The sequence below is a fragment of the Lytechinus pictus genome, chromosome 10 (assembly GCF_037042905.1).
Source record: "Lytechinus pictus isolate F3 Inbred chromosome 10, Lp3.0, whole genome shotgun sequence".
Taxonomy (NCBI): Eukaryota; Metazoa; Echinodermata; class Echinoidea; order Temnopleuroida; family Toxopneustidae; genus Lytechinus; species Lytechinus pictus.
In genome coordinates, this window is record NC_087254.1 from 32672851 (window position 1) to 32689556 (window position 16706).

At 35.4% G+C, this 16706-nt stretch overlaps 1 protein-coding gene across 3 annotated transcripts; it reads left to right on the top strand.

Annotated features, from left to right (window-relative positions):
* The first annotated feature begins 1162 nt into the window (after positions 1-1162).
* LOC129270111 (uncharacterized) lies at positions 1163-13018 on the top strand. 3 transcript variants are annotated; one of them, XM_064105857.1, is made up of 3 exons: positions 1163-1506; positions 8385-8684; positions 9053-13018. In XM_064105857.1, exons 2-3 carry the CDS (start codon positions 8468-8470, stop codon positions 9985-9987), a joined length of 1152 nt encoding a protein of 383 aa, XP_063961927.1. In that variant the 5' UTR covers positions 1163-1506; positions 8385-8467; the 3' UTR covers positions 9988-13018. The 3 variants fall into 3 exon arrangements, with proteins under 3 accessions (XP_063961927.1, XP_063961926.1, XP_063961925.1); XM_064105856.1 differs by lacking the exon at positions 1163-1506 and adding an exon at positions 4179-4667; XM_064105855.1 differs by lacking the exon at positions 1163-1506 and adding an exon at positions 4217-4686.
* Positions 13019-16706: the final 3688 nt, after the last annotated feature.

Genomic DNA, 16706 nt, shown 5'->3' on the forward strand with positions numbered 1-16706 from the left:
TCTGTGAATAATCTGAATATAAAACAAAACTTAATCACAACTATTTAAAAATCATAGTTTTCTTCGAAAGGCCATTGAAGTATTATCATAATCGTCGAATGGTACCGATGTATAGATCTAGTGTGTGGCATTGTACAGGCCCATGGAAAATATTTTTTTTACGGGGGGTAAAAAAAGGGGTTTCATTAAAAAAAAATATCCCATTTTTGTTACCTTTCTGTCATTTAGCATACCTAAAAGATTTCCATGGGGTGCTGCCAATGGAAAATAACACACGCAGCACCCCGAAGGAAAATCTTTGGGTTGGGTTGCTTCAGCATCCCAGCACATCCACTTCCCATCAAGGCCATGGTATTGTAAAGAGAAATAATTGGGTTGATGTATGTGAGCCTCCTTGTTCAAAATACTATTAAAAACATTTATTTTGCATGTTTTGCCAACAGCCTTCATAAAACATGGGAACGGCTCATGTACATATTTGGTTTGGAATTGTTTGTTTGGTTCCATGTCATTTGCTCCGCTATAAATTCCACACACTAATCGCATGACTCTAACTTCAACCATAGATTCATTCTAACCCTTAACCAAACATGAAACCCTATTTGCAACAAAGTTTGACGAAAGTCCGGAGCAATTGTCGCAGGAGCAAATGTCATGTCCCCCGATTCTTATAATTATCATCGACAGAGTTTTATTACCATTCAATCCGATGCGCATCATGTTCTTTCCATGTAAAAATATGGTCAGATTTACAAAGGTTTTTATTTACTCAGATTTTTCGTGTATTGACGGTTTATATTAAATTGTTATAGTTTAATTGTATTTTTCACATTTGTTAAATTATGTCATGAAAACCCTAAAATGTGTGAGGATTGCAGGTAGATCAATAAATTGTGAATCAAATTGAAATGTGTATTTCAGTCAAACTAAGTGACCCAGTCCCCATAAAAAGTTTAAGAGCCCCTAATGAAAGTATCTATCATTTTCGAGGGGGTATCAAACGTTTGGAAAGCCAAGGATCTCTTCATCATGACTTGTAATACAATAAGGGAATGAGGGAATCACGTTCACACGCGTTGATTGGTTCTCATTAAAATCACATTGCATGTATCTGTAAATATATAGTGCTATTTATATCTCTTACCTAAACTCAAGCTGCTTCAGAATCAATGGTCTCACTTGTGAGCCATGAACTACGTACGTACAGTACTTAATAAGAATAGATCAAATTTCGCCCTTTCACTCCAAAAGATGAACAGGAAATGTTCTTGTTGAATACCACCGATTCCATAATTGAAGAGGCGCCACCTTTCTCATCTTCCCCGAATTTGACGACCCGGTTGACGACTAGTTGACCCATGTAAAGGCATGCTGTGGTAGATTTTAACATCGTAAAGGATTTATGTTCAACTTCATCGTGCGTGTTTTTGAAATAATGAAGAGAAAATGGAACATTGTAGGCAGTCAAATATGTTTGGATAGCTGTACGTCTGGGATATGCTGAAAGTAAGTAACTTACGCATTTTAAAGTCATTTTCCAGTGTTGCACTTATGTTGACATATCAAGTGAACCTCTAACATTTGTTCCGGGCTTGTGTATATAAACCTTTTATGTGTTTCTCACATAAAGCTAATACAACTTCTTGATTATCATGATTTATATATCTCTGAAATAAAGTGTCCTTTCTAAAAAAGGTTCATAAGATAAGATTATTTTCGCCGTCGAAGTGAAAAAATGTAATTTGGAATCATGAATTATGCACGTTAGTTGTTACAATGATACCATTCCCGGTTCATTACCATGTAGTATGGTTCTTTTGATACTCATGTTATTGTAAAAGCATTATGCACTATATACTTGTCTGACCTTAATTACCGAATACTAACCATATTATTGATAAATTATTATCATTATTATTGTTATTGTTATTATTATTATTATCATTATTGTTATCATTGTTATTATTATTACTATTATTGTCATCAATTATCATTATCATACACATTATTAACATCATTGTTCTATTTCAGATTTGTGTTACATACGGCTGAAGAATTGAAAGTCTTGCTATCTTCCTTATCTCTTCTCTGAATCATCTCTCCCTTTCTCTCTTTCTAGATCTCTTTTCCGCTTCGAGTTTTGTTTGTGCAAATACTTCCTTCGCCAAGTGAAAACAAACATAAGTTTATATTGAAAATCATGCATTATTAAAATAATAATGATAAACAGAAATTGAGTTTTAAGTGGTGTCTTCTTGCAATTACCAATTCTATCCAGATAGATTCACTTTAAATTACTGGTCATTCTCATCGGAATAACTGAAACGGATTTTAATGTAAGTTTTGCAGTGAATACAAAAGAAAACATGAAATGGGGATTCCTAAAGAGCTAGATGATTGCACAGCTAAACCCGGGGTAATAATAGCAGTGCTTTGTATCCCCAGGCAAAAAGCGCTTTATAAATCAAGCTATAATTATTTTTTTTATTACTATGATTCTGATTCTATAATTTTTTTTTACTTGTCGATTATTAGACCGAACGTTAATATTTTTTTCCTCTTGAGAAATGATTTTTTTTTTAAATAATGCCTATTTACAAGTTTAAAACGATATATCTTAATGCGAAAATGATAAAAAGTATCAACAGTAATGAAATTGGTATGAGTAACACATTTTTGTATTATTAATACCAATTTGTCACTTTGTAATTGTCTATACTTATGGTTCCAGTCAAAACAGTGTTGGGCTAATCCTGTACTTTTATGAAAAACAATGAAATTATTATTATACCATTCATATTTTATGGACCTATCCAAGCCCTGCTTTTAATCTAGGTGCAACAACTTTTGCTTTTCTGCAGAAACCTCTTTTACAACTTAGTCATTGAGTAATTTGTTATTTTTCTTGACATGTATACCTTGTCAACTTTATAATGTAATCCAATTTACTTTGCTTATCATGTATGAGAAGAAATACCCGGAACAGGTAATAATTGCGCTAATGCCCTTTAGTTTGCCATTTGTCCTATTACCAGGTCCCTCGGAAAGAACCTTAAAGGTCAAGCCCACCCCAGAAATGTTGATTTGAATCAATAGAGAAAAATCAAACAAGCGTAACGCTGAAACTTCATCAAATCGGATGTAAATAAGAAAATTATGACATTTCAAAGTTTCGCTTATTTTTCACGAAACAGTTATATGCACAACTAAGTGACATGCAAATAAGAGAGTCGATGATGTCCACCGCCCACTATTTCTTTTGTTTTTATTGTTTGAATAATACAATATTTCAATTTTTACAGATGATTGATAAAATGTTAAAACAATGGTAATACCACATGTTCAGGGAGGAATAAAACTTTGTTTCACAAGAAAATAAGGAGAAAATTAGAATATTTCATACATGAAATACAAAAGAAATTGTGAGTGGATGACGTCATCACTCTCTTCATTTGCATACCGACCAGGATGTGCATAATACTGTTTTGTACATCCGATTTTGATGAAATTTTCAGTGTTTGCTTGTTGGATTTTCCTCGTTTTATTCAAATCAACTTTATGTTGGGGTGGACTAGCTTGTCCTTTAAGCATTATGTGCTCTATTTACAAGCATTCATGCTTTCTTACCAATTGGGTAAAAATCAAGACACACGAGGCACATTTTCTTGATATTCACATCAGAATTACAACATCGCCAAGATAGGCCTATTCGGGGATTAGTATTTTATATCCAAATCGACTTTAGATCTTCCTTGTCAATGCATGTTGCTAGTTCTAGGGTTTTTTTTTAATAAAAAGCCTTCACAGCCATGATATTGCGTTTGGTATCAGTTTCCAAACTTGAAGCTTTGTTGAAGAGCCCTTCAATAAAATGTCCATGGGATTCAATGATGATCACAGTTACACTGGTACGCAGTCAAGCAGAACTCAATCCAGTCGGTTTGCTTCCACATCTATCGTCCACCACCGCCGCCCACCCCCTCCCCCCTCTTTAGCTCCTCCTCTCTGACCATGTAGACAAACAATTAACCCACCAAGCAAGCAAACAAACAAACAAACAAACAAACATCATATATCACCCATTTCAACTCGTATTCTAACAACAAATCCAACCATATTAGTCTGGTTTCAGACAGTATGTGCTTCCACCAGATACAAGCACTGACAAATGAAAATGTGCACACCAATATATCAAGCTCGCCGATCCCTGGTGACCGAGGAAGGTGTGTGTTCTTTTGTACAAATGCAAATATTTATAAGGTCTCCATACATTCATTTCGAATTGTTGTGCCATCGTTATTTTAGCTCGAAATGGAGGCTCAAGGTTCAGAATGAATACGAATACAGTTGTGGTTTTAGATTGAAGGTAAAGGAGAGTGTTAGGAAAAATGTTACTAACGCTCGGTGAATTCTGAAGCAACAAATTTCAATCACATGCATACAGCGATTTTCGGTCGCGCCACTACCGACGATGTGCCGTGTATAATACTACGTAACTGTTATGTCCAGGATTCGGGCCAGGATTATTGTCAGTATAACAGTATAATGCAAGCTGTAGATTGCAACCTCATCGTCGTCGAAGCTTATGATGATAAATGGATTCACGTCCAATGCTACACCGGCATAGCATAATTACAAGGAGCATTGCATTGGACATTGCTGTATATGTGAGTGAGAATCATATTGGTGAGCGAAAGTACTTGTTGTACGTATTGTATATATATGCATTATGCATTTGATGCTGTGGAATATATATATATATATATATATATATATATATATATATATATATATATATATGGGGAATCCCTGAAGATTTTTATACAGTTCCCGTTCAAGCAAGTGCAATAAATTACAGCAGTATATTTTATTAAGATTGATAATAGTTTTTTATACACGCACAAACAAACGCCATCATAGCCACCTAACTTCATACTTATACCAATAATTATACCATCATTTACATGTATATATGGCTTATACTTGTCTACTAATCTGAAATTACATACTTTCTATATTTTAGAAAACTCATTTGGTAGTGTATATGTGTGTATGTTCATGGTAGTATGTCCATGGTATGTTCAACTTTTTAAATTAAAATATTTCCTGATTGCTTATGCAGATGCTTGGGGTATGCTGATGAATGGTCAGGTACATTGCTTTTATAGAGTTCAAGAGTCTGTCGTGTGTGTAAAATTACTCTACCTGCGGTATTTGCCATACGTTCCCAATGTAGTAATGATACCGCATGTCAATGTTGGTGCTAGCTGTATACTCATGATACTGGAGATACAGTATCTTCAGTAGCCTAAGTTGGTAGCTATTGAACTCTAATCATAATAACATAGAAAGCTAGCAGTTGATTTGTTAAGCCAATTTCTGGTTTAATAATGTTTTGTAGGGACAGAGTGTCTATCCTGTCTCGAAGGTCACCGGAAACAGCGTTCAAGTGCAATGTTATCATCATTATGTTCCACTTTGAATGGAATAAGATTTACCTTCTACTCCAAGCATAAATAACAGGATGGTGACCTATTGATTTTCCAGAAATATAAAGGCGCCCTATGAACCATAATGTAATTTTCAGTATATCACGTATGATTTTTTTTTAAGATATACAGTTGTGCTCAAAAGTAACAAAATTGCAATGTTCGGCAAGCCCAGAGAAACATACTTTATTGAGTATACTATCACCTGATTACACATTTAAATATCAAAACATTGGCAGGTCTTTAGCACTTTATATGTGTTCATTTTTCTAGTGAGGTTCATTAACCATTGAGCACACACTGTATACTTGCAATTTGTTACATTTAGGAAGAAATTGAGCTGTTTTGGCCTTGCTTTGATGAAAAATGTGTTTTTCTACCAGGTATTATGTACACTACACAAAACGTAAATAATATGCCTACAGCTTCAAATCCATATGTCGGTAATATATGATCGATGCACAATATAATAGCAGAAGGCAGAAATTTGAATCATGACTATATTTAATTGTACAGCCTTCTTCATGATATATTTTATTGTAAGGATAGTCCTAACTCCTACGATTAAAATGAGCCTTGTATGATAATAGGCCTACCTCAATCATCATATATTCATGTCATATTTGTGTACATTGTATAATCAGGTAGTTGAGAGCAGACTCGTCCTTGCATGTTTAATCTCTACTGCACGATGCACATCTAAATAAAGCACAGCCTGTTGACACTTGTGTCTAATAAATCATAAATCAAAGTCTACAGCTGATATGTATCAGCTATATTATGCGTCCCTCTCTTTTAACATTCTCCCTCTCACACTTTGACACATCCACTCTCTTTACAACCAAAACGATATATATATATATATATATATATATATATATATATATATATATATATATATATACATATACACAGTGCGTCCCACAAAAAACGAAACCGAGATTTATCGATGATTTATCATAACTTAATCACAAATGCAATAGACAAAATGACCTACCATTGTAAAGTTAGAATCTCCTCTTTCATCTGAAATTACTTAGATTATTTCTCATTCACGCATGAGTGAGCAAAAACAATTTGAAGAGATTACAAAAAGTCATTTGGCGGGCTGTATCGGGGTTCCAAAAAAAAAATGAAAACCACATTTTTAAAAAGTTCAATATTTGCTCTTTAATTTGATACCTCAATTACAGAAATGGTCAAGAAATAACAAAGTTCTGGTTATTTGAAATTAGGCTTGAATTTTAATAATTTCATAAAATGAAGAGGTTTTACAGGCTAGCGTTCAAGCTCACTCGACACTCCGTTTTGTTGACGATCAGCCATGCATTAAGTCTTGGGAAACCGGTGAAAACACGTTTATTTAATGAAATAATGGAAATACAAGCATTGTTTCGAGGGAACATAACTTTTTTACTTCTAGACCGTTTTTTGTGATTAAGATATCAAATAAAAGAGCAGATATTGAACTTTTTAGGCATGTGATTTTCTTTTTGAAATTCAGATACCCCCCGCCAAATGGGTTTTTGGTATCCTTTCTTCAAATTGTTTTTGCTCACTCATGCGTGAATGAGAAATAATCTAAGTAATATCAGATGAACGAGGAGATTCTAAGCTTTACATTGATAGGTCATTTGTCTATTGTATTTATGATTAAGTTATGATAAATCATCGCTAAATCTCGGTTTCGTTTTTTGTGGGACACACTGTATATATATATGTAAGGGTATGTATAAGGGGGTGTGGGAGGGTGTGCGTGTGAATGTTATATCTACATAGATAGATAATGATGGATAAAAAAATGTCTCCTGAAACTGTTTATTTAGGACGCACTATCCATATCCAGTTTCATCTCTAAACAATTTTAGGCAAAAATTTGATAGAATTTTGAGTATTTTGGTTGCTCGGGTGATTTTCCTTTTATTCACATGAATTTGATGTTAGGGCGGACTTGACCTTTAATACTGATTAATGTACAGAATAGATATTGACACACAAAGAGAGTGAGAGGGGGGGGGGCGGGGGACATGAGATTACTAGATCCGGATAAGGTATAGGTTCCGAATTTACAAACCTGATAAATTCGTGGAAAAATGTTGATTTTACTCAGTTTATAGGTCAAAGCACAAAATACATTCACATTGATTTTGTCGGAACAGGCATCATTGTTATGTATCTGTATCTACAGCGAAGTGGGAGTCTCACTAACAATTCCCGGAACAATGCTCTGGTATTCGTATGAATTAGGTAGGTATACTCAGGACCTCTGTCGTTAACTTCCTGGTTGGTTCACCTTTTCTTTAAATGTATGAGACAAGCCCCTATAAAGTCTATAAATCTAATTCACACCCCTTTCGGGTCAGGGCATGGCGTTGGGTATTAAAATGTACACACTTCTATTTTTTTTTCTTCAAAATATTTTCCCCTCCGAATGATGTCTTGGAGATTTTTTGATGAACAGTAAGAACAACAGTGTCCTAAGACTATTCCTTGGGGGGACGCCCAATAGTCATTTGCTTGGCTACGATATAGTTGTAGATCGTTGATTGACAGTAAGAACATCAGTGTCCCCCAGACTGCTCCTTGAGGGACGCCAAATAATAATTCGTTTGGCTACGTTGGATTAGGCCTATTACAGGCATCTCTCTCTCTCAGCAAGTCCAGTAATAGACTCCTGATTCCATGTTATAGTTTACCAAGGAATCTCTCATCGCCAACCTTGACAAAAAGCCTTGGTAAAGTCGAAGAGTGCCAAGTGAGTCGATGTATCTGCATCGTCTCTTCACTTAATTCTATTGCAGCATTCAAAGTTTTCACATTTTGAAATCAAACATAGTTAATTTCGTTATATTTCTATCTAATATAAATATCTCGATCCCATTTCACGTCACGCAGAACCGGTCGTGCACGACAATCACCAGTGGATCATTTTCTTTCACGCTGGTGCTGATCAGATGTAATTTACAGTGATCTTCGTCATGGCTGATGGTGCTCGAGCGATGTCGTCTGTTAAAATGGATCTTGATACCAGCGATCATTTCACACCTGGCACCAGGAAATACGCCACTCAATCATTGGGATGGTCTTCAGGCAGATGCAATCACTCTAAATTCTTGCTGTGTGCATTGACCATGGGTCAGATCGTTGTTCTCATGCTGTTTTCCGTATGGACAATCAAGGCTTGTTATATTCGATGTAAGTTGCAGTGGCGGGTCTAGGACCAATAAATAAATCGAAAGAGAAATAAGTAAATGAATAAATGGATAATTCGATAATTCGATAAAAACATGAATGTAGATAAACCACAGATAAACAAATGGAAAACTCAATGTTTCTTTTTAGAAAAACCCCACATTTCTCTGTTTTGTTTGTCAGAAAATATTATGCTTAAAATGGATAATAATTTTAGGGCGAGAATCCCCTTTTGGGACTAGTTAAAAAGCGTGGTGAAATTAAAAGAGAATAGCTGTATAGATTGCCATTCCCCCCATTAAATATATGTAGCTTGATGTTTTTTTGTAAATCACATAACTCACACTGACTATTTTTTCTTCTAATTTCAGCTCACAGGATCTATGTTGTAACAACCGTTGATTCCAGCCCGCTTAGTCATAAAAATCAACTTTTTAAAAATGCTTCTCATCTAACCAACATGGATGATCGCCATCATCTCCATGGAAACCATAGCAATGTCACGGATCAACTCGTCAGAGATACTCGATTCGCGCCCTTTCAGCGAAAAGGCGTCATGAATAACGGAAGCGCGCGGAAATCAGACACTGATCGAAATATACGGATAATCGGTACGACAAACATCAAATTGCTCAATTTTACTTTAAACTGGTTTGAGAGCCTTAGCAGATTACATATCAAGTATGACGTCACATTAATCGCAGATGACCAACGTACATATGAAACCCTGACAATGATGAAACAAAACTCGAAGAAATTCGAGAGGACGAGCTTTGTAGCCGGCAGACGATCACAAGGTGCGCGCATTGCTGGGTTGTCTTCATCTGATTGTGACGTGTTACTCGGTTATCTCGAGGCGGGAGTTGATGTCGTGCATATAGCCCCTGATACAGTGTGGTTGAAAGACCCAATTCCTCTGCTTTGGCAGAAATACGACAAGTGTGATCTCTGGATAACGTTCGGCGCGATCCGCACCCAGAGTCTCAGCTTGGCGTACATGAAAGCCAATCCGAACGTCATCGCCTACGTCAAAGCGTTAAAGGAGCAAATGATAAATTTACAGAGCGAAGTTCTGACGACCACAATGGCTCTGAAATTGGGCTTCATAGCGTTTAAGTGCAATGTCGGATTATGCTACCTCGGTGAAAATCATTTCCCTTCTGAGGCAAACGTTTTTGAGGAGGAAGGAACTTGGTACAATGCACATAGAGAAGGGATCTACGTTATCAGAACAGGTGCTATAGTGAACACTGCACAAAAGCAATATTCATTACAAAAGATAAATGTGTGGTATTTAGATTCCTGAGACCATGAATGTATTTCAATTTCATGTTAATTACCAAAAAATTAACCTTGTCACATTATTAAATATCATACTGTTACCATATTATTGGACAAAGGTAATCACATAATAACATTTATCTTGTTCTATTAACATGATTAATACTCCCTGGTATATAGAGATGGAAATGTTCTACTCGAAAAGATCTGGGGTGGTATTCTGAGATCCATTTTATCTCAGATAAAATAAAATATTTTAAAGATAGAATGACCTCAGAATACCGCCCCTGGTCATTAAAACATGTCGATATAATGTCGAGTGCTCACTGCGGACGAAATGAAAATTCGTAAGCTTATGGAAGAAATTGATTAAGTAATTTCTTGCCAACGACAGTATTTCTCTTTATTTTTTGCCCATTTTTTTTGGCCAAACAAACTGGAAACATTTCCCCCTCTTATAAAATCCCGGATCCACAGCTAGCAGGCGTTTGTGGTTCAGAACGAGGAAGCCCGGGAAGGAAGATCAATTATGGAAAGAGGAAAAGGAGCAGGAAGAAAACGAAACAAAAAAGAATGAGGAAGAAAAAGAAAATATAAGAAAAAGAAAGAAGAAAAAGACGAAGAGAAAGAAGGATTGCAATAGAAGCTTCAGCAGCTGCATGCTCAGTAATATAATGTTGTGTGTTGTTTTCACTGACACGCAAGCATTTACATGTTCTGTGACTGTAGAATAAACATGGTATGGTTCAAATAGTTGCCAAACTTAGCTAAAGGCGACCGCACACCTTGCGATTGGTCTGCGACTCAACTTTGGAATAAAACGTAGTAGAATTTGATGTTAATATTGAGACTTGGAATATCTTCCTATGTAATGTTCGAAATCATCGTACGAATACGTAAACCTGTGACTATGCTATCATCCTTCTTAGAATAAAAACAAATATAATATCTAGTCGTAATGACGTCATAGCAGTCATACGATTGACTACGATTTGAAACTAATTTGGCTTACAATCTTAAAAAATTGTTATATTAGTATTCTTTCAATTAATTTTAACCTCAAATAAAATGATATGGTCCATTCATATATTCAGAAAAGAAAATGAGCAAACTGCGATTTGTTCCAAAATCGGATCGCGAACAGTCGTATAGGTGTGCGGTGGCCTTAAGTACCGTGTTTTTGCAATTGCAACGGAAATGCACTAAAAATGCCCCTCCAATCACAATGAACAGCTGAGAGGTCTTTGTCGAAAATTTGTGAACCGGGACAGCAGATCGTTCTAAGTTTTGGAGCTGATGAAAAATTGCAAGTATGTCATTTGTCCAGAGTCCTTAAGGAAACTGCTGCATTTATTAACCGATTTTCGACAAAGTCTTCTTTGTTATGAAAGGATTTTGACAATAGATTTTCTATGTTGAAGAATCCGTCCCCGTCGCAAATTACGAAAGCTCCTTAGTATCACAGTCACATCGCTGAAATCGACTCACAGAAAGTTATTACATGCCATCGAGTGGCGTACCTAGGATTTTCCACAGGGGAGGGGGGCAAAATCGTCCGCCAAAAAATTTGACAAGCAAAAAAAAAAAAAAAGGTCTTCAACCACAAATAAAGGATTTCGTACCAGAAGGTTGGAGTCGGTTTTTGTTGGTGTGACCATAGCTTAAGTTTACCTTGTCCCAGTGTATATAATTTCTAGCAATCATTGAACTCTATTTATTTGCGCCCGAATGTTGTATTTGTGCAATCTATGAATATTCGATCAATGTTCAATTGGACTCTATGGTCGTTGCATTCCAAATTTCACTTATCAAACTATGATTTTGAAAAATATGAAAGCTTTTGTGTATATTTTGATGTTAGTTCAGCAGGCTGCTCTCCTTTCATTCTTTGAATATATAGCTAACTAAGAGAACTATTTTTCAGTTTCAACACATCAAAGCATGATGTCATTGAGTACATGCAATGCCGACAGACGGAATTGGTTTCAGTATGAAATGAAATTCTGGACAGCGTTTCATCAACCTTTGGTCTGACTAGTTGTCGAATCCGACAAGTTTTGTTAGATGTCGATTGACCAAGGAGCACAATCGGATAAAACCTGTTTTGGATAGAACATCCAACAAGCCTTTTCATGCAATGCTCCCCAGATGATAGGCCTATTGTCTTACACTATTATGATTTTTAAACATATCAAATAAAATTCACCGATTCAGCTACTAATTCAATTATAACTGCAATACTTAAGGCCTGACATACTGATCGGGTGGGTGTTTCTGAAAGCTGTTCGTAAGTTACTAGCGACTTTACGAAACGACCGGCCGGTGAACCTTTCTTCTGAACTACATAAACACCGATGAAAATCCGGTACCACAAGAAAGGATCACCGGTCGTTCGTAAAGTTGCTCGTAGGTTACGAACAGCTTTATGAATCATCCAGCAAGTCGTTTCAAGCCAGGTTGTAAGTAATTTTTTTTAAACATCTACGATTTTCCATAAGGATACCGCCATACTGTTAAGATGTCTTGCAGCAGGCAATGATTTCACTGCGGTCTACCCGAAGGGTGCTCTCAAGTCACGGTGTTTAACGAACCTCACCTATATAGACTTCCATCTAAAAAAAAGTTTAGGTATTATGCACCAGTTCGGAAGATATACATATCTCTCCTTCCGTCTGAAACCTGTATACAGTAATATATGGCAATATATATAAACTAATTACGACATGAAGGTTGGACAAAAAAAATCTTAGAGAATGAAACATTTTGTGTGTGTGTGTGTGTGAGAATGCCAATGTATTGCCATAATTCAAACTATCATTACTTTTTATCTGTCAATATTTTGGCATGTTTGTTGTAATTTTATTTACAGTACTTGTTTGAGAGATGGTATAGATTCTGTTCCAGTATTTCATAGCACGCTGTATGCAGGACACGTTTATTGAACCCTGTACCATGTGTACTGTAACTGAGTAACAATAACATAATTGACTGTTCATGAAAATGGTGAAAGATAATGCAAGACATTCGAATAAAAAAGGATTTCTTTATAAATCTCATTTTTTTCTGTCGCGTTTCTTTAATGATTCTAACCATGTACCTAGCTATAAAAAGGGAAATTAACATTGAAGTTATATTTTTTCAATAAGGATACTCTTTATCATTCCATCATCCAAAAGCAGCCCTTCCAGGTCTAACCACAGGGGAGATATTCTGATAGTCATGGTTTAGTTGTACATGGGGAGTGTATCGTCAACATTTTGCGTCTGTCAACTTTCCTTGATTCTGATTGGCTGATAGCCACTGTTACTATGGTAACTGTCGGATAAAACGTCTGACAAGTCCTTTCATGAAACGCTCCCCAGATTGGGTAAGAATCACCGTTACTATGGTAACTGAAGGATAAAACGTCTGACAATCCCTTTTATGAAACGCTCCCCTTAGCTGGCTTAACTTAAAGGACAAGTCCATCCCAACAAAATGTTGATATGAATAAAAAACGAAAAATCCAACAAGCATAACATTGAAAATTTCATCAAAATCGGTTGTAAAATAAGAAAGTTATGACATTTTAAATTTTCGCCTAATTTCACAAAACAGTTTTATGCACATCCTGGCTGGTATGCAAATGAGGAGACTATGACGTCATCCACTCACTATTTCTTTTGTATTTCATTATATGAAATATCAAATATTCTAATTTTCTTCTCATTGTCAAGTGATACAACGATTAATTCCTCCCTGAACATGTGGAATTAGCATTGTTTGATACTATATGGTTCAGTCAAGTTGGTTCTTATTGTCAAATCTATTAAAAATGAAATACTGTAGAATTCAAACAATAAAAAACAAAAGAAATAGTGAGTGATGGGCATCATCAACTGACTCACCTTGTTGTGCATATCACTATTTTGTGAAAAATAAGCGAAACTTTAAAATGTCATAACTTTCTTATTTTACATCCAATTTTGATGAAATTTTCAGTGTTATGCTTGTTGGATTTTTCTCTTTTTATTCAAATCAACTCTTTGTTGGGGTGGACTTGTCCTTTAAAGACCACATTTTTACAGAGTACCAGGTGGGTGTTTCATAAAGCTGTTCGTAAGTTAAGAACGACTGGTAATCCTTTCTTGTGGTATGAAATGTTCAATGGTGATTATTTAGCGCGTAAGAAAGGCTCACCAGTCGTTCTTAAAGTTGCTCTTAACTTACGAACAGCTTTATGAAACGGCCTCCTGTTGTCGATTCATTCACCAATTGAAGGTTATTGCTACCCTGAAGCAAAAATATATATTTTTTTCATGAAAATGGAAAGAATATTAAAATAAAAATATACTATGAATTTTAATGAACTAATTATTGATTCAATACAATTGCCATGAATTTGAAAGAACTATTATGAAGAGCAGCATTCCATACAAGTGTGGAAGTTAGGTTACGGATAAACATAGGTTTAATGATTATAGGAAGGAACATTAATGACGGTAACGAAATTGCTACATATTTCATATGTCACTGTGGATAGCAAAATAAAATAAAAAGAATTATATAGATGATGACGAAGAAAGAAATTGGAGAGGGTGGTGTGTGGCGAAAATAAAAATAGCCCTGGTGTAATTCTAGGTAAGATTTTGAGTTGACAGTTGGTTTGGTTACGATTTTTGATAAAATCGGTTATTCTATCATCATTTATTATTTTTAAATTAAACTGGAACAAACCAACCATAGGAAGAAATTCTATGAAGTTGGGTGGGTTCTTGAGTTAAGTACGTCTTGATGTATTTAGACTAGAGAGAGGGGGTGCCAACGAGAAAAGGACAAGCTTACATATCAATGATTATTCTATGCATGTGTTTCAAGACTCTGTTAAGTTTGGGTAACCTCAAATTGGTCACCATTGAAAAATTTTACCAAATTGTAGGAATGTTTATCCTAAAGCCGTTTTGATGTGAATGATAATCGTGTTTTGTTACATGTATTTACCTCAAATTACTGTGTAGTTTATCTTTCTGGCGCAAAGACTGTATAGTCTTTGCTAGTTCTCGTAAAAGCCGACGAATCTATTGATTAAAAATATCAGATTCATTCATAATTATTCATCAACATATTGATTTATTGATTTAAGTTACCACCAGTGCTGTGTCCTCAAAAAGAATATTCAGGGCGAAATCTCCTGTAGATCGCAGCCTATTCATATCTTTCTCTTTAAAAAAAACCAAATAATCAATAATCATTTTGTTCATTCATTGTAGGTGTGGTCAGAAGATGGTGAATTATGACAGACAATTTTTCATCGCATTAACAGTGATTTTTTTTAATAAAGATTTTGTGTTCTTGAGCAATAGATTAACTCCCTGGTAGGAGGGTACTTTTGTATTTCAGCTGCGGTGCAATCAACTTATTTGAATTATGACATATAATTTCACTTGCCCACCGCCCCCCCCCCTGCCCACTATATACAGATCAGGGGGGGGGGGTATCATCATGGACTTCCAGTGACGTTTCCATTACCAGAGATATCAATACTGGATTGGTAAAGTGATTTTTTTTTTTGGGGGGGGGTGGGGATGAAAAATAATGTAATAAAAATAACTATGTAATGCGTATTCATGAACCCACTCATGCATAAGGCAATCGGTTAAGAGTAAGTCTACATAAAATAAAGTCGATATCATTTATAATCACAATTTCACAAGACCACTTAGGATGCCATCTATGCTGAATCTCTGACTGATTTATTTTTATTTTTGAGGGAGTAGGGAGCAAAGGACGAAATACAGATTTACACATGCAGACCCGCACATGTATAACCAAAGAATTCCCACTGACAAAACTCTGAATCTGAACCATCGCAAGTACAAGTGCGAGGTACTGTTCAATTATTTACCTATTTTTTTAAATTATTGTTACGAATTGACAGTTATATCGCACGCACTTTCAATATTTTCCGGAAATAATGCATAGATGACCTACACTGGACAAGAAGAATAAGAAGAAGGAACGAAACAAATAATGAATGAATAAAAAAAAGATAAAAAGAAAGAAAGAAAAAAAGAAATAAAGGAGGAAAAACAAGCACAAGAATAGGTCAGTGGCGTAACGTGTCCAAAATTTTGAAGGGCTAGATATGGCGTATCGGAAAATATTGTAAAAAGCTGCGAGCGAAGCGAGCTAAAAAAATCGACATATTTATTACAAAAATCAAATTTTGTGATAGATTTTGACATAATTAGAAAATAATATATTTTACCATTCTATCTTTCCTTTTCCCTTTTTTTCTTGGTCGTGAAAAGTTTGGGGGGGGAGGGGCAAGCACCCACATCTGTAGGCTACGCCACCGTAAAAGGTTTAATCGTGAAATCACGATCGGATCGAAACTGAATGCTCTTTCAAGATAAAAAAAACACCTTTTGATACAACCTTGGGGGTACTTGATATGTTCAGTTATCGACGAAAGCAGTTAAACCACCCTTTGCTATCATTCTTTGATTTAAAGTTCAGCCATTTACATGTATAGGTGTCTCACAATGCGTTTTTAACAAAAGCTATATCTATGCCATATTGTTTTATATACATATATGTAGGCCTACATGTACATTTGAATTTATCCACTGTGCATCTTTTAACCATAGGATCATAGTCATAAACATCGTACGGATAAGAAGGAAATGAATGTTAAGAAACATATATAGAATAAAATGGATACATCTGGGTGAAATATACAAGGAAATGAAAACCACATGTACC